Raw genomic sequence first — 22,442 nt, 5'->3', positions numbered from 1 at the left:
AATAACCGTATGGACTATTTATTTATTTTGTACAATAAATTCAATTTTTTTTCTTTTTTTATTGTCTAATAAAGCGAATAAATATCTATATAATAATATGAGATAAAGGTAATTCATAAATGATATGACAATAATTATATAAGGCATATAGATTCTTTAAAAATCCTATTATACGACAACATTAAGAACAAAAAATATTTAATTTGCCCTATAACATTGGTACACAGAATAAAACAAAGGGACCATAAATATAATTTACATTATATATAACAATATAGTAATATGAAAATATTATTAGTAAGATATAATAAATCACAAAATACTAATATAATTATAAACAATTTATGTACAATTAATTCAATTTTTTTATTCTATGTATGCAAATAAATATTTTTTGTTTCTATAGTAAATTATATATAATATAAAAAAAATAATTGTATAATATAATAAGCATGTAAACAATTTCTTTAAAAAAATTATTATAAAATTCAAAAAGTACAAATAAATGCCTTGGTAACGTGGTTCCAAATATTTACATATAAGATTAATTTTGATCCATTTAGCCATTGACGTGGTTTTTTATCTTTAACGTTTACAAATTCTTACGAATTTGGTCAAATTTCAAACCAAATTTGTAAAAATTTATAAACATTAAAATTCAAAATCATCAAAATCATAAATAATGACAACAAATATGATTATATATATATCTGTGTGTATGTGTGTAAAATAAATGAAATAATGGTGACTTTCTCATTACAAATAATTTTTAATATATAATAAATCATAAATAATTATTATTATGCAATATAATTTGCATATAAACCATTTATTGAAATCCAATTATCATATAACATCCAAGTTAGAATTCAACTACTAACTTGATTTTACATAAATTAACTAATTACAAAGTTACTATACATAATTTAACAATCTATTATTATAAGAAAGAGATATAATTGTCATCACAAAAAAAAGAAGAAATATAAAAAACGACAAATACTATCTCCATTATCCTATGCAAATAAATTAAAAACTAAAAAATAATTATAAAATTATTTACGGCAGTCATAAATGAAGAAATATAATATCAAATCATTCAGAATTTTCATTTACAGTTATATATATTATTATATTATACTATAATAAAAGTGTGAACACTACTTATATTTTATTAATACCCTTTTAAATAATAAATGAGAGTGTATGAGGATGAGTTTATTCTCACCTTTTTGGCTGGAAGATTTTGTTCAACAACTGTATTAATCACCCGCCAATTCTTATGCTGTCAAAGAGTTATATATGCAAGGAGGAAGTTACTTCAACATGGACTCAAGCAAGAACACAATCTCTACCACAAGAGTAGATTAGCTTTACAAGAGTTCTACAATATGTTAGTTGTCTATATATGCTGTGAACAAGAAAGTTGAAAATGGAGAACAATAACAGAGTTTCAACAGCAAAGAAGCCAATATGCAAGGTGGTAGAACACAAACGCTATTATTACTAGATAAATTAATCAGAGCAGCAAAATCAATGAAGAAATACGCTTCAATTAGTCAAAAATCCAAGAAAATGAGAACCCAACAACACAACATTAAGGGACAAATGATAAAAATGATATGATAGCATATGAATAGTCACCTGCACCACGGAACACCAATACTAAAGCAGATCAAAGATACATGTGAAACGAAGATGCAGAAATCTTCTCAGCAGCTATAATTTTCTTAAGCCTAAATAAGTCATTATTCACTTAGTATTCTCGCATGCTAATCAAAAAACTCAGGAAACAATCACAATACCTCAAGAAAAGCTTTTAACAAGGACTTGTAAACTACTAATCCTTTTAGAGCTTTTCATTTTGGTGTGCATATTGTTTTTCCTTGTCCTTTGAAGGAAACATGGAAGATCCCACAGCAAAGGGATTATGACCACAAAGAGATTATAAACACAAATATATTTCTGGAGAAATTAAAAAAAATAGAACTCAGACCACCTTGAGCAACTTATCATATGAATTCAGAACATAATTTCTTTTGCTAATTATGCACCACTTCTGTCCCACAAGGTTGGTCTGGCATTTTATGTTAGTTCATTGCAAATGTTCTATACTTGGATATAAAGCCATTTATCATTTAATCTAAAGGCACCATCTGAATTTTCCAAACCACCATGCAAAAAAGGCAGCATGTGTTCACACAAATCATGACATGGTACAGACCTCAATTTGAAGAACCCGGCCAATTGCTGCTTCTGACTCATTCCAGTTCATCTGTGAACAAAGCCCATTTCTTCCCCCAGCTCGCCAGTCAAGAAGGCCAAGAAGAACTTCCACAAGACCAACCCTACAACAATTATATGCTATGTTACTATTGCATGACACAGAGAACATGCAACAGTAGTTTTATCAGAGCATGCATATCCCAATAATATTCTAAAAACAGACTCAATCACCCACCCATATCTTAGCCCAGGTGACAGATAATTGCACGTTGTGGGCCGAAAATTACTTTGTATCTAATAAATACTAATTGCATGATTTGCATTACTTAGAAAATTTATCATGAATACCCATCTTAGAAAATTTATCATGAAAACACAGATGAATTTATGCGCATTGTTGTTTCATTAACCACGTCTGCACATTTCACATGCATAACAATTCTACAACTTAGGGTCTAAAGAGATATTGATGCTCCCTACAACAAGTGCATCTCTTGCTCGATTCCCTGCAACTACAACACGCTTTAAGGTTTCAAGAGCTAGGATGGTTCCACCTTGCCAACCAATCGCGTTCGACAGAAGTGGAACTACCTGAAGAAAAAGCTCATCAGAACAATACCAAACTTAGCAACAGATGTTTAATCAGATAAACACATCTTTTGTATGATATTTTCTTGGAGGGGAAAAAAGGGGGGCTGCTTAAAACCACAGCATATCTGGGGTGTCCCAATACTAGTGGCTGCCATAGCTTCTGCACAGGTGGTGCTACCTGCAAGCTAATGTAGAACACGTAAACAATTAAGGTGAACTCGCTCCGGAGGAGTTTGTGAATTTTGTTGCGACGAACCATCCTCAGATACATAGGTTTCTGAAGCTATTGTTTCTCTGCTTGCTCCATGGGCTACTGCAGACACAAGTTTGGGCACATAACCAAGATATCCAACATGATCTGCAAGAGCGGGGTACATCCTGAGTAAACAGACCGGGGCAGCAGAAAGAAGTAGAGGAAGTTCAGTGTCAACAGCTTGGCCATCATATTGTGAGGCGGCAACGGATGTAAGGTACTGATCCAGCAGCCCTTCAAGAAATCTCTTGGGATTTCTAAGTGGAAATTTGGGATCTTTCAGGAATAACCTAACATAGATCCCTCCAACCTAGACAGCAATACATGATGTAAGTCATTAAACAGAATTAGCGTTCTTTAGAACATCCATGTAATCAATCAAAAACAAAAGAGTACATCTGCAGCACACAGCAGTTATACCTGAGGTTCATTTCTCATCTCCTGTTGGCCAGAGGCCTGCTCAGGTACATCCCAATCAACAACACATCCTTTCACCTGTTCACGGTACAGATCCGAAGCCATAGTTGCTATTTGTGCAGACAACGATGCAGCCATTGCTGGAGTCCAGACTAGTTCAGGAGTTTTGTTGTTTGTTCAAGAGCAATCACAACTGCTTCACCAGGACCATCCCTGATTACCGAGACAAGGAAATCAGGCAGAAATCTTGCCAGACTTATCGCCACTCTAGGCCCATGCATAGTCTGGCCAACAAGCTTCCCTAATAGCGAAGCTGCTGCGGCTCTTTGCTGCAACGGAATCTCTTCTACACAGAATTTCCATTTTAGAGCGCAAGATAGAATTCTTAAGTAACCGCTATCTATGAGATCAGCATACCTTGTATTGGCAAGAGAACTTCAAGAATGAAAACCACACAAGGTGCATGTGTTGTCAACCGTGACAAAACAAGTAGACATAGCTGAGGAATGTTGCTTGATGAAGAAACAGGAAGAGAAAAGCATTCAAAGAGTAGAATAGCTTCTCCTTTGTGGAGACCACTGAAGCTAAATTCGGATTCTTTGTCAACAAGTGCTGAAATTACAGAAAAAAAGGTGTCAAGGGTGACTAAAAAAGTGTCAGACGAAAAACCACCAGACTTCTACCTGAAGGGATAGCAGACCGTATTGAAGATTTTTAACTAGTTCCAAATCCTCCCTCTCCAAGCTTTTCCCATCAAGTGATGCTGAAGAATCATCAGATGCTGCTCGGCAGATCCATCAGTGGTTACATCACTATTAACATGAGTATCCATGCTTGCAGCGGGTGCATTATGGATTAGATGTGATATAAAATCAACAAGGGCAAGGCAGAAGTCCTCAGGCTTAGTAATTTCAAAATCTGGTTGATCATTATAGACTCTCAAGTATATGTTGCCAATATAGAGCTCCTTAGATAATGCTTCATAAACAAAGGAAATGCAAATCTTTAAGGTCATAGGAACCATGATGACTAAGGCTTGCACGCTACTCTTCCACAAATTTCAAAAGTTCTACTCAGGTGGAGGAATTCCAGATTATCTGTAAATGAAAGATCAAGTGAAACTATGTCATGATATCTGAGAGTCCCACAAGGTCATCAACTATGGCATAGAGCATCTACAAATGGCCATCACTTGGAACTACATTATATGTGTTTAAAACATTTTCAATCTAGATAGTTATGGAAAGTAACACCCACACCCCAATTATTATCAGAAAGACAACCTATATATAGATTAGAATTATAGCTTGCACATAATAGATACCCTTTTCTTAATCATTATGCAAAAAATAAAACCTTCAGGCTCGTGAAAAGAACTTCTGGTGCAAAAGCTTCTTTTTTTGTTTTTTTGTTTTTTTTTTATGGGGTGGGGAGGAGGAAAATGTGCAAATAGGTTCGCATATCAAACATAAGAAATGCATGGAAACTTCACAACTAGTCATAGATAGGAAGGGCATAGATTTTAAGGCCCAACACCAAATTTCTTTGATCAGACAAGATAGATATACGGAAGAAGATACTCTATTAGATGCAAACAAATAACCTCTTCCCTTAAAGAACCAATAGTTGAGCTGCAAGAGATTCTTTGAATTAAATACTATGTCCAGTGCAAAAGACAGTTCAAAGAAAATTAAGTTCTCTAAATTTAAATGCAGAACGTCCAGAATACATCAATGCCATCAAACCACCCGGATTTGCTAGTAAACAAGTAAATCGGGAAAAGAAAAAAAAAATGAAACTTGAATCAGTTATAGAATCTTCATGACAACTACATACCAAGTAGTTAAAGCCAATTTGAAAACGTTTAATAACACAAACATGTAGAACATATTGCTTTCCTCCCTTTTTTCCCCCAATTATCTACTTCTAATAGAACCAACAAAGTACTTACAAAAGAAGAAGCAAATATTGCCGACATATCAGAAAAGGTATGTTAAGAAGCCTGCCCCGTTATAGTGCTCTGAGTTTCACAACATTCAAAGAAAATATGCAGATACTGATGCAGGAAGATGAGGCAACGCTCAAGTAGCACCCAATACGTTTTTTCTTTGTCAAAATGCAAGATCTGCAGCATTTACCTCAGCGGACTCCAAGTTTGAGTTTAATGTGAATAGGAGGTCATTTTGCAAATTTATTTTTCAGCATGCTTGCAAGTTTAGGGGTTAGTAAAGCTCTAAGGGCATCAGCTGCAGCCTGATTGTAGGGTGTCGGGATCTCCTCGTCAACCAAACCACTAAGCCTTGACAAGGCATGAGATGCTTTTACAGCATGTATGTTTTTTGCTATTTGAACGCTAGTTCCAACACCATGTGCATCTGTCTTATCTGATTCCTCCGCCGTCAAATCATATTGGAGCAACAATGGTATAAGGTACCTGAATAAACAAAAAGTGACCCTATAAAACCACAAGTTTCTGAAATGGACCTGGATTCAAAAAAAAAAAAAATCCACCTGAGAAAGACCATAACATCACGATAAAGCAGTTTACAACAGTGGAGTGGTTTTTAAGATATAACAGGCACATAGCAGCTGATGCAGAGGCCTTCAAGTTCACAATGTTCATAAACCATAAACTTCCACAGTGCCATAAAATAAAGAAAATTTGTCTTTCAAAGAATAGTCACCATAAAGTACCTTCAACACAATAGTTCCAAGATTTTGTTCAATTTTAAAATAAAAGTTGGACTCTCTTTGCAAGCAAATTGACTCGACAAAAGGTACCGAACAAATAAACATTAACTCTATGAACCCTCAAGTTTGTAAATGGACCTCGATTCAAGTAACAGACCACAAGAGAAAACTATAACATCAAGGTACGGCAGTTTTTTGAGAAACATCGGAGTGGTTTTTGTAAGATGTAACAGTCATGTGCCAGCTGATGCAGTGGCTTCAAAATTCAAATTGTTCATAAAGCTTAAGTTTTCACACTTCACGTAGAAAAAGTATATTCTGGCATTCAAAGAATAGTCACCACAAAGCATCTTCAACACTAGAGTTCCAACATTTTCTTCAATTTAAAAAAATAAAAATATGACCACCTTCACAAGCAAATAAGTTTTCTATACAAGCTCAAACAGACACAGAGAAAATGCCAGCAACAAAGTCATCCACATGAGCACAAAGAGCATTATAAATAGACCAATATGGGTAATTTCATTATTCAATATCCATATATGAGCTACGAAGAATTATATGGGCAAGAGTGAAAAGTAATGAACGAATAGAAACTAAGTCACTAAGCAATATGTCACTTGGAACCAGGTTAAGCGATAAATATAAAAGGACGGTCCAGAAATCCATAACAGAAACAGTAGTGTTCTGCGAACTTCCAGAAACTAGAATCTCATGCTAGAAAACTGATGAAAGCATAATCATAACAATATAATGATCTATCTTACCACAGTACACCAGCCTTCAGAAGGGCATTTTGAATTTCAGAGGAGATAGAAAGGTGAGCAATGGTCTGCAGGGCAGCATCAATAGCAGCAGGAACAAGCTCAAGTGCAGTGCAATGAACAATGTCATCAACTAATCCTGAAAATTCGAGCATCTCAGTTCTCGCACTTTCAAACTGACCCAAAACTGGAAAGGTTCGCATTATGTTAGCGACAATAGTGGCGGACGGTTTAGTGGCAGGAGTTGTTGGTTGGACCACACACATGCAACGGGAAAGGAGGGTTGCAAGAAGAGGTATTCCACCATCTCTCACAAGCTCTTCACCATTCAATGATGAAGACTCGCACCTGAAAGTTAAATATGTGGAAATAGCATAAGCAAAAGTACATTTACAAAGTACTTATCTAAAGAAGAATGATATGGAAATTGAAGGAGATGATGAATTTACGTCAACCAAACAAGCTCCGAGGATGCAACTAGAAGATGTGCTTGATCAGAGGAAAGAAATTGTTATCATCCTTGTCCACTGTAATGGCACTTGAGCATAGGATATCCAGCATATTTGAATGGCATCAATACATTCCCATATCGCCTATATAGAATACACTGGCCCTTTAAGAGAAGCAACAACCTCCAACTCTGGGGGACCTTGCAATCCTTGCACGGTCACCTAAGGGAGAGGAATAAGAAAGCAGTAGCTCACTAAAAAGAAAATATGAAAAATGGAAATCAAATATGAAGAAATACAACCAATTAAAGAGGATTGCATTCCGGCCAAAGACATGCCTCATAAAAACCCTCATATGTAGGGTTCAACTTAGGAATTTTGTCCAACTTTGCTGATCATATTCCAAGAAGTTTACTGATTGCAGAATGAAATATTAGATGCAGGCAACAAAACCAAAGGGAAACATATGTAAGTAGTCCAAACCTCATAGGAAAGCCCTATGATTTACATTTTCACTCTTCCGCAAAAGCCACTTAAATTTATATATTTAAATTTATTTCTTGGTCCACACCTTAAATTGAGGTAGTATCATATCTAAGAATTAAATATATATATATATATAGTCCCGTGTCCTTCCTAGTTCCAAGATATATTTAAAATCAATACCGATATCCATTTATATGTTAAAAAAGCATTTGGCTCATCTTGACAGCATAAATACCTTTAGAGCACTTTCTACCAGTCAAATAAACAGCTTAATTGTGAAAACGGCGTCTAAACAAGTCGACTAATTCATTTGAAATAAGATCTGGCAGCTTATAAGATCCCTTGTCTATATGTTCTTTTTTTTTTCTCAAGCTTAATCATATAGTCTCCGTTTTTTATCAGTAACGACAGATCCTCACACAGGATCAAGGAATTTGGCATACCTGCAAGCACTCATAAGCATTCTGCACTGCCAGAAACTTCTCCCTCCCTTTAGGATTTTTCTCTGAATGATACTTCATTGCAAGTTTCCTATACTATCTCTTGAGCTTTTCCTCATCAATATACTCAATCTGCTTTGATATATCAGGTATCTCCTCAACTGACTCAAAACTTGGTTTCTTAGGGGCGTCGTCTCTGGATACTTCATCAATGGAAATCTCTAGTATCTTGCAAGCTTCTTCTTCAGAAAGGTCCATTGGCCTTCGAGTTAACTCTTCTCTCCACATTACTAGCAATGATTGCAAAAACTCAACATGTTCAACAATAGGCCAATTAGGAAATCTAGTTTCATCACATAAGTTTCAAAGATAATAACGATGACACCACATTTCATCTTTCAGCTCTGGATGTCACTGGTGGCACTGGAGCATAGTCATATAAGGAATGACAATGCTGTGACAATTTCTGAGGGAAATCACCAAGATGCTGAAGAACCTAATCAAATAAAACTGAGAGTTAAATGCAGCACTTATTTGCATTGAGGATGACTCAAGTACCACCATGTTTTAGAATGTAAATACTAAATGTTAACAAAAGAAGCTTGGGGTGAAAGACAAGTAGCAAACTCCAGTTGCAGATTCAGGGCTACCTGACGGATCAGATTTTCTGCTCGCATCTTGTGTGTCCAAATAATATCAGGAGTGTCAGAATCAGAAACCATTGCTACGGCAAAAGCAACTGGGCTGCTACGTTCCAGTACATAAAGCAATGACTCAGGTAAGAGGCCGCCCAAAACACTTCGTTTCGCCAAAGGTAGAGAAGAGGAAACTGCAGCTTCCTCACCACCATGAAAAGCTTGATAAACATGAGTGACTGAGAAGAGTTGGGCAATTGAAAGAAGATTAGATCCAGGGTAAGCCAGAGCAAAAGAAAATGCGCCTGTACTGTATAGTCGATCTTGCATTTGGGTTCCTAGTAACTATAGCTTTCAGCAGAGCAGCAACAGCATCAACAATAGTTGGTTCACCAGAAAGCATTGCCTGCACATAAGAAATAGAGGAAAGAGTTTGGTTCATTAACTGAAGCTCTGAAATTGAGAAACAATGTGCATATTGAGGGAGCCACCATCGAGCCACTGCCTAGTTCAGCTTAAAAACAAAAGAAAAAATAACGAAAACATCTCAAACCTGTGTGGAAGGCAAAGAAAGGAACAAAAGTTACCCCACTTCCAAAGTGAAAGTGTTATAATATAATTACCATGAAAAGGCACAAGAGAATATGAAAAGTTGCATCTTTAAAACACCAGGAGTTTAAGGATACTAGTAAACGTGGATATCCTAAGTGCATATTACATGGAAACTATATTTTAGTTTAAAGAGGTGCAACAGTTCCAGTGACCCTTCTACAATTGTTTGCTCAATCAGTCTCCAATGTGCATCTCATGTGACGATAAGCATAAATACCGGACAACTGACTCCCATTTTAAATGGATAAAGCTCTGATCTTATTTTACTCTACGTGCCACACATCAATCTTTCATGTAACCAAGCTCATAACCAAAGGAATGCTTTAAGGGGCCCAGTGCTTTATGTACGTGAAAGAATGGCCTGCTCATTGAAGCAAGTAAAGATTGAGGGAAGGGAAACACAAAATGAACAGCCCCTTCATAATTCTTTTGAACCAACTTGTACTAGATCTACGTACAAGCAAAATTTAGAACTCTTTTAACAGAAGTCGGAAATGCTGTACACCACCCTCGCATATCCATCAACATAATCCTTGACTTACTAGCCCTAAGCGAATACAAATCATAGAACTGCCAGATTGAAAATCTCAAATATTTGAGGACAAAGGTTGATGGAACTTATTTGAAACCACATATCAACCTTTACATTTTTTAGGCTCTCCAGGTAGATAAACAAAAGATACAATAATAAGCATAACTTTCTGCGTTTTTAGCAATTTTTTATTCTAATAAGTCTGAGTAGATTTTTCAGTTGGCCAAATTGGGACAAGAGCACACACAACCAATAGAAGGACAGGCACTTAAAAATATTACTTGTGCAACATGTGGAAGACAACGTGAGCTTGACAAGATCCTCTTTACTCTGGGGGTTGGCGTAACAATCTCTCCAGCATCATCTATATCTGAATGAGCGGCTACCGTACTGTGCAATATGGACAATGCCACATCTCCTACCTGAAAAAGAACACGCCCGTTTTAGGAACATTGTAAAACAAGCATACCCAACTATAGGTAGGTGTATCAAGTAAAGACTCCTTCCATGTCATTATTTGTCCCTTTGGCGCAGGAAAAACAGAAATTTCTCTACCATAGATATCCTATTTAAATAACAAAGCAAATAAGAAAGAACCTCGTTCAGTAACTAATTAATAATATATTTAGTCTAAGAAATGTAGATGATCATAAGAGCGAAAAATTCTTCGCTATCACAGTAGAAATTACTTTATTTCATATTCTGTGGCGAAAAACTGCAACAGAATGATCATGATCATAGTCTGTAGTCCAGTAATTAGTCTCTATAGAAACTAGATACTAATTCAACTCCATCAGTTCAGCAGTAGTTTGATATATAAACAACACTTCAGTGCTATTGAAGATCCCCAAGATCCGCAAAGAGCTAGAGTAGTTCAATACAAGTCAGCAGACATGATGGAAACAGGAAGCACAGAGTTCATGGTGATCCTGATTGGCATCACGGTACCATTCTGGATGATACAGGTATAGACAAAAGGATACCAATTCAAGGCCTAAACCCAATGAACTCCAATTCTCAAATTGAACAGCCTGCTTAATTATTTCAAAGTTTCAGATCTAGATCTATTAACAAGTTGCATATTTCAGAGACCAAATGCAATAGAAGGGTTTTGGGGGTAGCCAATCATAAACCAATCTTGACTAGCATAATCATTCATGATACATGTACTCACAGAGCTTCACAACTCAGTAAATTACTAAATGAAACAATACTTGAGCACGAGCTTATCACTTTCAATCTTACCCAAACTGACAAAAAAAAAGTAATATCACTAATAACGTCTACATAAGACCAAACTGTATAGAATATCCTAAATGTAGCATCAAACATCCCATCCCACAACGGACCAGAGCATTGTCCAAATAGTTAGATGCCAAAATCCCAGAGATTGCAATTGCATGCTCATGTACATAAGTTCAACAATTTACATAGCAACAGGCATATCATAATTCGAGAAAGGAATAGTAAAAGAATATGGGGACAGTATGTCTACTGTTGTGGACAATTTTAGTATATTGCCATTATTGCACTCAAAAAGTCAAAACCATCAAGCATCCTCTAAAATGCTCTGATACTTTATGACTTAGAGATATCCACCAAATTACCTTCATTTAGCTCCAACTAACATGCATCATTCTACAGCGCGACACAGTAATTAGCATTCCAATTGTGATCAAAAGTCATATATTACATAAATGAAGCAATTATTTGCATATATTTCAATTTTAAATAATAATTATTATCTTACCATAAGTTTCTGCACAGGGGCATAACAAGAAAAGGAATGCCGGTAAAATACTAAATTTCCAAGAGACCATTTCTGCGTGATACCAGAAGAGGATCACACATAAGAAAAGAAAACAAACCTAGAACATAACGAGACTGCAAGATCATATGATAACTGGAAGCGAGACACCATTGGAGGACACCTAATAGCTGCACTATGTATTGCAGCTTCTCTTGCAACACTCGACGATTCAGTATTAGCCATATCAGCAGCATCTCCACAATAATATCCTAAAACAATAAGATCGAATAAACAGAATAAGCACTTTAATTTCAGAAATTGATATTAAATAACTTCTCTAGATAGATCAACATAAATATCGATAGGAATTAAGCCAGTACAAGCGACTTACCAGGACTGAACCCCGAGTGATAAGCTCTTGGGAAGTGACAACAAAGTATCGAGCTTTTTGCACCAGTAGTCAAGAAAAGCATTGATTTAAGAGAGTGACTTACAATGCAACCAAAGATTAAATCACTAAAGATGCAGGGCAACAAAAAGTAACACAGACCTAATTACAAATCATGGTATCTAATTGTATCTGTTGATTTTCAATGGATAAGAAAATCCCTAGCAGAATGCTAAGTCCTCAAAGGTACCTAAGATTTTTACAGTACTTATGTTCCATATATTCTTCTCATGATGTAATCTTTTTTTCATTTAAAACACCTTGCTGTGAGCTCATAACTCAATACCACCCAATATCTATTGTCGAGTATGGACTTGAATTTTACTCCTTCAACACTTCAATAGCATAAAAAGATAAATGCAGGAGAGCACTAACACACCTAGCCCCTCGAAAGAATAGATCGCACTACCAATGAATGAATGGGTTCTGCATAAGAGTGTAGGGGACAAATGATAAAGATGATATGATAGCATATAAATAGTCACCTGCACCACCGAACACCAGCACTAAGAAGCACATCCAGCGACATCATCTGGTGTTCTCACCAAGTGTAGCAAATGTAACTGAAAGGTATCTGATGAACTTCATTAAAGAGTTTAACAGAAGATGGAACACAAAAAAGGAATCTGATTTTATTATCAATTATTAGTTAACAATGATTCCCAACCTCACATACCTGGATAAACCGCATTCATGGGCCAGTATAGATTAGAAGTGAAAAATTTATAATACTTGTCTATATGCACCATGGTAGACTTCTTTAACTCTTACATGCAAGCACATACATTTTCCTTTTAAGGGGCGGTCATGTAAGATGCACTACTGCTACATACTGAACTTGCACCCTCACCCTGCTGGGATGGCAATCTAAAGGGAATAATTAATTAAGATTAAAGAAAACTATAATAATATAGAATTTAAATATTGTTACAATAAATACAAGGCCAGAATCTATCTCCTCCTCCTCCCAACCAAAAATAGTAGTCACATAAGAAAAGGCATGCCAAAGTAGAGGATTTTACACACAAAAAATTTTCAGCTCCAAGAAATGTGACAATTTTTTAATAAATCAATAAAGAAAAGAAAGGACTGCCGCAATGTCATTAAAGTTATTGCCTCCAACAGAATGAAATACTATGTGCACATAATCTCAAAACACAAACGCCGCAACACATTATGCAAATGCTAACTTATCATAATGAGGGTAAGAGGCCAATCACATCACAGCACTTCGTTTTGCCAAGTATAGAGGAGGACAATCAAGCTTCCACAAAATCTATGGATTTCAAAGTGTTATCATCCTCGATGCTAGCACAATACCCTTTTATCTCCTCACATCTACCTAGTCGGGACGGATTTCGCTTTTCTTTCTTTTCTTTGGCCACTAATGAATTTTTTTTCTTTTTTCTTCCCCTTTTGCTTTAGTCACGGCTTTTATTTTCTTTTTTTTTTCCTTTGTTTTTGCCCGCGACTTGTGTTCTTTAGGCCGTTTTCCGGTCTTTTGACGCGAATGACAACACTTGTGGTGAAGGCACCCGGTTACTCAACCAAAAAACGTCGCATTCTGGCCTTTTGACGCGAATGACAACACTTGTGGTGAAGGCACCCGGTTACTCAACCAAAAGACGTTTTACCTAAAGTGCTTTGCATACTCATAGCTCCGGCCACCGTTTTACGTGAATAACAACATTTGTGATGAAGTTACCCAGTTACTAAGTGACCTAAACCAGCGGAGTAGATGTAATTTCCTTTTTCTTACTTTTCTTTCTTTCTTTCTTTTTTTTCTGAAAGGGGAAGGGCCTTTGAATTTTTCAAAATGGATGCATGTCCCATGTTAGGGATATAAGGATCAATCGGGTAGAGTTTTAGCAAACAAATATGATCTCACAAGAATCCTAAGATTTAGTAGAAGCAAAGAAATTCCAACTCTCTTTCAAAGCAATTCAAAATGCATGAAATTATGCCTCAACGACTCCACAGTTAATCAAAGCAACAATCACATAACGCTAGTGCACATTCATGTCTCAATCTTATGACTTCCTAAATCACATTTATTTGTCAAATTACTAAAAAATAATATAAACGGAAGTAGTTTGATAGTAACTGGCAAAAGAAAACAAAACAAAAGTACTTTGATAGGATAACAAAAGATGAACAAAAATTTAAAAAAAAGTTACCCTCTGGTTCCTATGTGTTAATTAACACTGCATATATGTCATGGAATTCTTTACTTTTGAAATGGTTTTATCTCATTTGGAAGGTGAATTGGGCTGTTCAAATCAAAATTAGAATATGAGAAGTTTCATGTAATTTCAATTGAACCAAGAGTCTAATCCTAAAATGCTAAACAATTACAGACATCCCGACAACAAAATGTCTCACAGAGCTTGATATACCACAAAGAACACAATACACGTCGTTTACTTGAATGAGATAACATAAAAGCACAACCAAATTAAACAAGATGAGAAACACCCACACCACAGTAGTAAAGTAATTGAAAACCACTAAAAAAGCATCCAACACTATTTATCAAAGGAACAAACTTGCCATAGATAAAAAGAAAATCACAACCCCATAATGTAGATGATAAATATCAAGAACTCAAGATAACAATGCAAACATATAAAGGAATGCTTGATGGATGAAATGAAGAGTGAAAGCCAAGAAAATGATCAACTTTTTACCACCATTATCATTTTGCAAAGACTTTCTAGTTTCTGTGTAATTGTTTTCAAAGACCGTCTTTGCCACCTCATACACCTTCCATTCGCGCCCAGCATGCATGAAGACATAAGACAAACAGATAATTTTGAAATTCCACAACCAAACTGCATGCTCACAAGAGGAATTAGTGTACTGTGCATCATTCGCCATTGTTGGATAAATAAATTACAAATAGAACTTACTTCTAAAGTCTTCATGAATCCTCAAGCTCTACCACCTTCTTGGACCATTCCTCCGAACCTTCCTCAAACGAGTGTACAAGCTTGGTTACCTATGTGGTCCAGAAACATTGAAACACAAAGACGTTGACAAATGCATTAGATGTGGCAAATGTCTACACACACACACATATATATATATATATATATGAACAACCAATGCATTGCTTAAAAAGATAAGTAGTTGTTAAGACGAAGCCTTAACCAACCATCAATCATGAACTTATAAGGGCATCATACAACTAAGAACAACATGAATCATTACATGCACACAAACACAGCAAAAAGTGACACTCTTATAAACAAGACCGTCGTGCTTTGTTATATTGATCGCCAGCATGGTAAGTCCTCAAAGGTACCTAAAAGATTTTGACAATACTTATGTTCCATTTATTCTCCTCCCAATGTCATTGTGCTACTAGTGCTTAACTTAATACCACGCAATCTCCATGCCCAAATATTATACTCCTTCAACCCTTGAACTACATTAAAAAGATAAACGTAGGACGAGGACCAGCCCACCCATCCACTCAAAAGAATAGCTAGCACTACCAATGAACTAATGAATCGGTTCGCATAAGTTTCAGATCTATTAACAAGTTGAATATTTTCGAGAAAAAAAAATGAAAGTGTTTTGGGGGTAGCTGATCATAAATCAATCTTGAGTAGCATAATCATTCATGATACATGTACTCAGAAAGCTCCACAACTCAGTAAATTACCAAATGAAACAATATTCGAGCAGAAGCTCATCAGCTTCAATATTACCCAAACTGACTAAATACAGGACTATCACGAATAACGTCTACATAAGACCAAACTGTACAGAAAATCCTAATTTGAGGATTGTTCAAACAGCAGAAACAGCCTCTCACTCACAATATGGTATTAGATGAATGTATTCAACTTGGAAAGGAGACTGAACTGTTCGTGGTAATAACCAACAATGTTAAACTGTGAAGGCCCTTAAAACCATCAGAAATTGAAGCTGGTTCTTGAATTAGAAGATAAAGAGGGGTGAAAAATTGGATTTGGACAGGTCAAGGGGACCAAACATCATAAAAGAAAAAGTGGCTTCCATTAAAACTTCATGTAATAGAATTCATCATTCAAAAAGAACTAGCATGGTTCTGAAAATTAACTGTTACAAGTCATAAGAAAAGCCGAAATCTCTGCTCACCAGATGCATACGAGATTATTTGCCTTTTCAATGGTGAAATATAATGAGCCCCTTGGAATGCAGCAGCGCGTAGTACATTGAGTGGTCTGAAATCAACGGAATATGCCTTCTGAAAGCCATCCAGAATTGCCATCATTGTCGAGTTTGCAAGTCTCCTGTCTGATTTATATCCTCTTAGCAATGACACCTGAGCAACCATGGAGCGCTCATGATTTAGATAAATGCTCATGTCTTACAAATTGTCACATCTTAAGAGCTGGAATAACAAAGGAAGATTACGGGATAATTATACAGACACATATCCTCAGGTTTGGGTATTACGGATTAAACGAAAAAAGAAAAAAAAACAAAAAGAGGGAAAGGCCTATGAAGCATGATAATAAAGATCTATGAAGCACTTTATTCTCCACAATACACCTAAATGAAAACCACAAACAAGATAATCTGTGAACATTATAGGTTTCATCACAGAGGGAGACAGTTGCAGAATTGTGCTTACCCTAGTATTTCTTTGTTAATGTCTCTGGCATTGTACCTTGTATATCCAAAACCAGTGTAATCCCAAACCTAGAAGAAGACATTCATCAAATTCAGATGTAAACTGTTCCAACAATCCTTAGTAACATTTTTCTAATTTTAAGTAGAAGAAAATTACTGACCATATGATATTATAATAGAGCAAGTTAAACACATTAGGATTGTCAAAGCAAAAATTAAATGAAAGAAGCACTAGAAAGCAAGATAAAGATGACATGTAAGATGGAGGGAGAAAGTATTTGCAAGCAAGGAAGTGAGAGCAAACTTAGGACATCAACAGAGAGTATTCCAGTATTCCTTCTTTATCTATCAATATATGAACAATGAGAAAATATTGGGCCAAGAAGGATTGTTCAAACAGCAGTAACATTTCGCAATACCATAATTTGAGGCCTCCTTCTCGCTCTGTCTCTCCCCCCTGCTTTTCTTGGTTTTCTTTACTCTGTTTTTTGGGTGAGAAATGCACACAAGAAAAAAGAAATGAAGGTGAGAGGGTTTCACCATGTGAGTGTGGGTGGGGTTTGATGATGGGGAGAAAACGGTGGTTTAAGGGTTTTTTCCAGCGGGGTTTTCCTTTCTTGGATTTGTACCCACATCCTCAGCTGCTTCTCCCGCGGGTACTGCCGTACCATCACATTCGAACCCTTGAGTCGGCCATACCACCATGAACTTCACCTGCTTTCTTTAAACTTTTTCCTCGAAGAAGTGAACAGAGGAGAAGGGAAATGGTTTGATGGTGGGGTTGGGTGAGGGTATTTTGGCGGTGGGAGGACTGAACTGCGGCGTCTCTCCTTCGCCGGCTTTGGCTTTCTTGGAGGGAGAAACTGAGGGGTATTGTTTGAGGTGTGAGAAGAAGAATTTCAAGAGGTGTGACGGCCTTCGTCGTACCTGCAACATCACCTACTTGCCTCATCTACTTCTCCACATTCAGCAACATGTCAATTTTCGCTTCCAAATCTCCGCCTCCATATTCCTACAAAATTAAACCAAAACATTCGATAATCACAGCACGAGATACAAAATCGGTAAGCCAACAATAGCGTATAAGCTAATTGGAAATCAGGAACGCGCATTTGCTTACCATTTCGATCGAATGGATACGACCAATTGGGGAATTTTTCGTGCAATCGATGAAAAACAAAACCCTAGAGAGAGAGAGAGAGAGAGAGAGAGGAGAGAGTTGAAATATGTTTTACCATGCGACCATCTTACCGCTAATAAACCTTTTACAAAATTATAAAATTTTTATTATAGATTTTGACCACTAAATTATGTTTATTATAACAAAAGTTCCCGTAAAAAAATAATTTAGTGTTGACAGAATAAAAACACTCTTTTAACTTATTTTTATATTTTTTGTTTCACTTTCTAAGTATATTTAATTAAAAAAATCTCTCTCAAACTACTTTTAGTAATTTTAAAATTTTCACTCAAATTTTTGTTTATAATAAAGTTCCCGTAAAAAAATAATTTAGTGTTGACAGAATAAAAACACCCTTTTAACTTATTTTTATGTTTTTTGTTTCACTTCCTAAGTATATTTAATTAAAAAATCTCTCTCAAAACTACTTTTAGTAATTTTAAAATTTTCACTCAAATTTTTATTTAAACGATAATGTTCAAAATGTATAACTTTATATAAACTATATAATACATAAGAAAAAGTTTACAAGTTCAATATGAAAATATGTTTTACAAAGAAAATTATTTACAAGCTCAATTTAATTTTATAAAAAAGTATATTATATAACTTATAATTTTTATATTAAATTACATGCATAAATATTTAAAATATAGCAGTCTGAATTATATAGCTCCATATTATAAGAACCTTGAGATACAACAATATTGTATGATAGGCTTAAGAACTATTCCGACTGGATTATTTGTTGGGAACATACCACTACATGCTAGCCCTAATGCGATTGATGAAGATAAAATTGCCCACGCGTTTAATAATTCGTCCTGTAAAACGTTATCTTTTATCGCCCCAACGGTTCAAAATGGGAAAACTATAGTACGGCCGTCCTTGGACACAGTACGTGATGGATCCAAATGTTGGAAAACTACGACTGTCGGATATTTTCAGGGAAAAAAGTCGCTTTATCATCATCTGAAGGAATACGCTCATTCGATGTGGCAAGCACTGAGGGAGGTCACAGCGACAGCTAATGGATTCTTTTTCTTTCAATTTAAAACACTTATTGATATGGAAGACGTGATCGAAGGGGGACCTTGGTTATTCCAAGGACAACCAATAGTTTTGCAAAAGTGGAAACCATGTATGGCCATGAGAAAGCTCCAACATAAGCATGTACCTGTTTGGATTAAACTTAGACACCTTCCTATAGAATATTGGACTACTGATGGATTCAGTACGGTTGCTAGTGGAGTGGGTAAACCTCTTTACCCGGATGCAATAACGAGAGCATGCACGAGATTGGATTTCGCTCGTGTATGTGTGATGATTGATGTAGCACAAAAGTTGACAAAACATATCATAGTCATGACATCAGATGAAAATAGAGGGAAAACAACTTGTAAAGTCGATGTTGAATACGAATAGCTACCCCCAAAATGCACAAACTGTATGACTTTGCACATGGCAAATGACTGTCCACTAACAAGCCACACAAACCGAGTAAACCACCAGTAGCTATGTATGTGGCAAAAACAAATATTCCTCTACCACAACCAAATAATGAAAAGAGCAGAAAATCGATGAGACCGACAATGGTTGACATACCGAGACGTGAGGAGGGAGAAATGCTTAGGGAATGCAAAAATGCCAAACACGATGATAGGGGTAAGGCATTGGTTATTTATAATGCCTTTGATGCTTTGAATTAATTGATGACGCAGGTGAATCCTCGAGGGGTCCTAACACAAGCAGCCCCATTAATCATAACCCATGTTGAACCTTGCCGTGTGGAATGTCCGTGGGCTGAATAAACGAGACCATCGGCTTGCATTAAAGGACCTTGTCTCAGAATTCAGGTTATATTTCTTGGGCATACTTGAAACGCGTGTTCAACTGAATAATGTTATGCATATACAGTCCTATTTGCTACCTCAATGGAAGTGGTTTGCTGATTATAATTCCAATGGAAACCGTATATGGCTAGCGTGGGATGAGAATTTTATTGATGTCCATGTTCTTGACCTGGGTGAACAATTCGTGCAATGTCGTATCACTAGTAGAGCTGTCAATGAATCTGTTATTGTTACTGTTGTTTATAGTGCAACTGAGGTGACTGACCATCAGATTTTGTGGACTGCACTGGAGACACTCGCTCAGCAGTGCTCAGACGTCCCATGGTTGGTGGGAGGGGACTTTAATGCAGTACGAGACCTTAATGAGGTATGTGGCATTTCAGGAGATATAAGAATGGCCACAGCAGAATTTAATAACGGTATTCTGGAGGCGGGCCTGATTCCACTTCCAATGCAAGGTGAATGGTTTACATGGCATAATTGCAGTACAACCGCGCGGAGTTTATGGAAGCGGTTGGATCGGATTCTTATTAATGATCGTTGGCTGGCAAGGTTCCCTACCTCATCCTATCATAGTCTTACAACACGGACATCTGACTACTCGCCACTGGTTCTACATGGGGATTCACAACAACTTAATGGAGGTATGTTTCGATTTGATAACTATCTGGCCCTTTCACCTGAGTTCATTCCCAATGTACAGAGCATTTGGCATCATGAGGTTGTTGGTATACTTATGGATGCCGTGACATGTAAACTGAAGGCATTTAAATCGGTCTTCCGACTACAGAGGAGGAATAAGTGGGATTTGACGCTGAATGTCCAATTAGCTAAAGGTTTTCTCGATGAAGCACAACAATTGGTGAGCTCTGACAGACAGAATGAGCTCTACTTACTCCTGGAATATTGTTGTCGAATCATTTATGCTAAAGCGACAAAACTCGAACAAATTATGTTGCAGCAAAGAGCTAAGATGCAGTGGATGAAAGACGGAGACCAATGTTCCAGGGTTTTCTTTCATAAGATTGCTCAGAGACAAGTAATGAGGAGAATCTTGCAGATCAATGATGAGAATGGTACCACACACACGGATCAAGGGGAGGTCGCCATGAGTTTGTCTCATACTATCAGAACCTTTTAGGAGGTACCAGACGACGGTTGACAGTGGATATTCGATACCTTAGACCAGGGGTGAGGCACTGTATTACTGATGAGGAAGCTAGCCACTTACTCCTACCATTATCGCCGAATGATGTGAAACAAGCAGTGTTTGATATCGCTAAAGACAAGGCGCCGGGACCTGATGGTTACTCGTTAGGGTTTTTTAAGGCGGCTTGGCCTGTGGTGGGGGAAGAAGTAACGAGGGCGGTTCTGGATTTCTTTTCTACCGGAAAACTACTGAAACAGATCAACTCCACAATTTTGGCTTTAATACCAAAGGTACACACTCCTATGTCGGTTAATGATTTTAGACCGATTTCATGTTGCAATGTTTTATACAAAATCATTGCGAAACTACTTGTTCAGAGACTTAGTGTTTTGCTAGACAAGATTATTAGCCCCTGTCAGACAGCTTTTATTTCGGGAAGAAGCATTGGGGACAACATTATGTTAGCCCAGGAACTATTCTCGGGCTATAACCAGATGCGCCTACCTCCCAGATGCACGCTTAAAGTGGATATCAGGAAGGCCTATGATACGGTGGAGTGGGACTTTTTGTTAGCAGTTTTGCAGTTGTTCGGATTCCCACCTAAGTCCACAAGGTGGATCGAGAAGTGTGTTCCCACGACATCATTCTTGATTGGTCTCAATGGAAAACCTCATGGGTTATTTTTTTTGGGTAAAGGTAAGTAACCTCATGGGTTCTTTACTGGAGCAAGAGGATTACGATAGGGAGACCCACTATCACCTTATCTGTTTGTCAGGATTACGATAGGGAGACCCACTATCACCTTATCTGTTTGTCCTCGTTATGGAAGCTTTACATTTGGGATTCCTGCAACGAATTGAGCAGGACATGCAATTCACCTATCATTTGAAGTGTGAGAGTTCCAAGGTTTTCCAGATGGGATTTGCAGACGACCTACTTCTTTTCTGCCGAGCTGACTTTGACTCCATCAGAGTCTTCAAGGAGGGAATGGACTAGTTTGCGGAGGTGTCAGGCCTTAGGCTGAATGTTCAAAAAAGCCACTTAATCATCTCCCATTCGGCTCAAGAACTGAAAGATCAGATGTTGGAGATTTTGGGCTTCCAAGAGGGGCATCTACCGATGAGGTATCTGGGTCTCCCCTTAATCTCTTCTAGACTGTCTATCTCTGACTATCAGCCTCTTATTTCAAAAATCGATGCACGCATTACTGGATGGGAAGGGATTTCATTATCATATGCTGGGCGGGTACAAATCATCAAATCTGTACTTTCAGCATTGAGTTTATACTGGGTATCTGCATTTATACTACCTAAGAAAGTTATCAATGAAATTGAGAAGAGGT

The 22,442-nt window shown here is 36.8% G+C and overlaps 1 protein-coding gene and 1 pseudogene across 1 annotated transcript; one reads left to right on the top strand and one right to left on the bottom strand.

Annotated features, from left to right (window-relative positions):
- Positions 1 to 2,206: 2,206 nt before the first annotated feature.
- Positions 2,207 to 15,171, bottom strand: LOC110011365 (dnaJ homolog subfamily C GRV2-like; annotated as a pseudogene).
- A 4,696-nt stretch (positions 15,172 to 19,867) lies between these two features.
- On the top strand, positions 19,868 to 22,096 carry LOC105179641 (uncharacterized). The gene is made up of 5 exons (XM_088886209.1): positions 19,868 to 20,317; positions 20,654 to 20,812; positions 20,912 to 20,989; positions 21,082 to 21,390; positions 21,965 to 22,096. Exons 1-5 carry the CDS (start codon positions 19,868 to 19,870, stop codon positions 22,094 to 22,096), a joined length of 1,128 nt encoding a protein of 375 aa, XP_088742335.1.
- Positions 22,097 to 22,442: the final 346 nt, after the last annotated feature.

The sequence above is a fragment of the Sesamum indicum genome, linkage group LG10 (assembly GCF_026168435.1).
Source record: "Sesamum indicum cultivar Baizhima isolate 11 linkage group LG10, ASM2616843v1, whole genome shotgun sequence".
NCBI classification, from domain to species: Eukaryota; Viridiplantae; Streptophyta; class Magnoliopsida; order Lamiales; family Pedaliaceae; genus Sesamum; species Sesamum indicum.
This window is presented reverse-complemented; position numbering and strand designations above follow the sequence as displayed.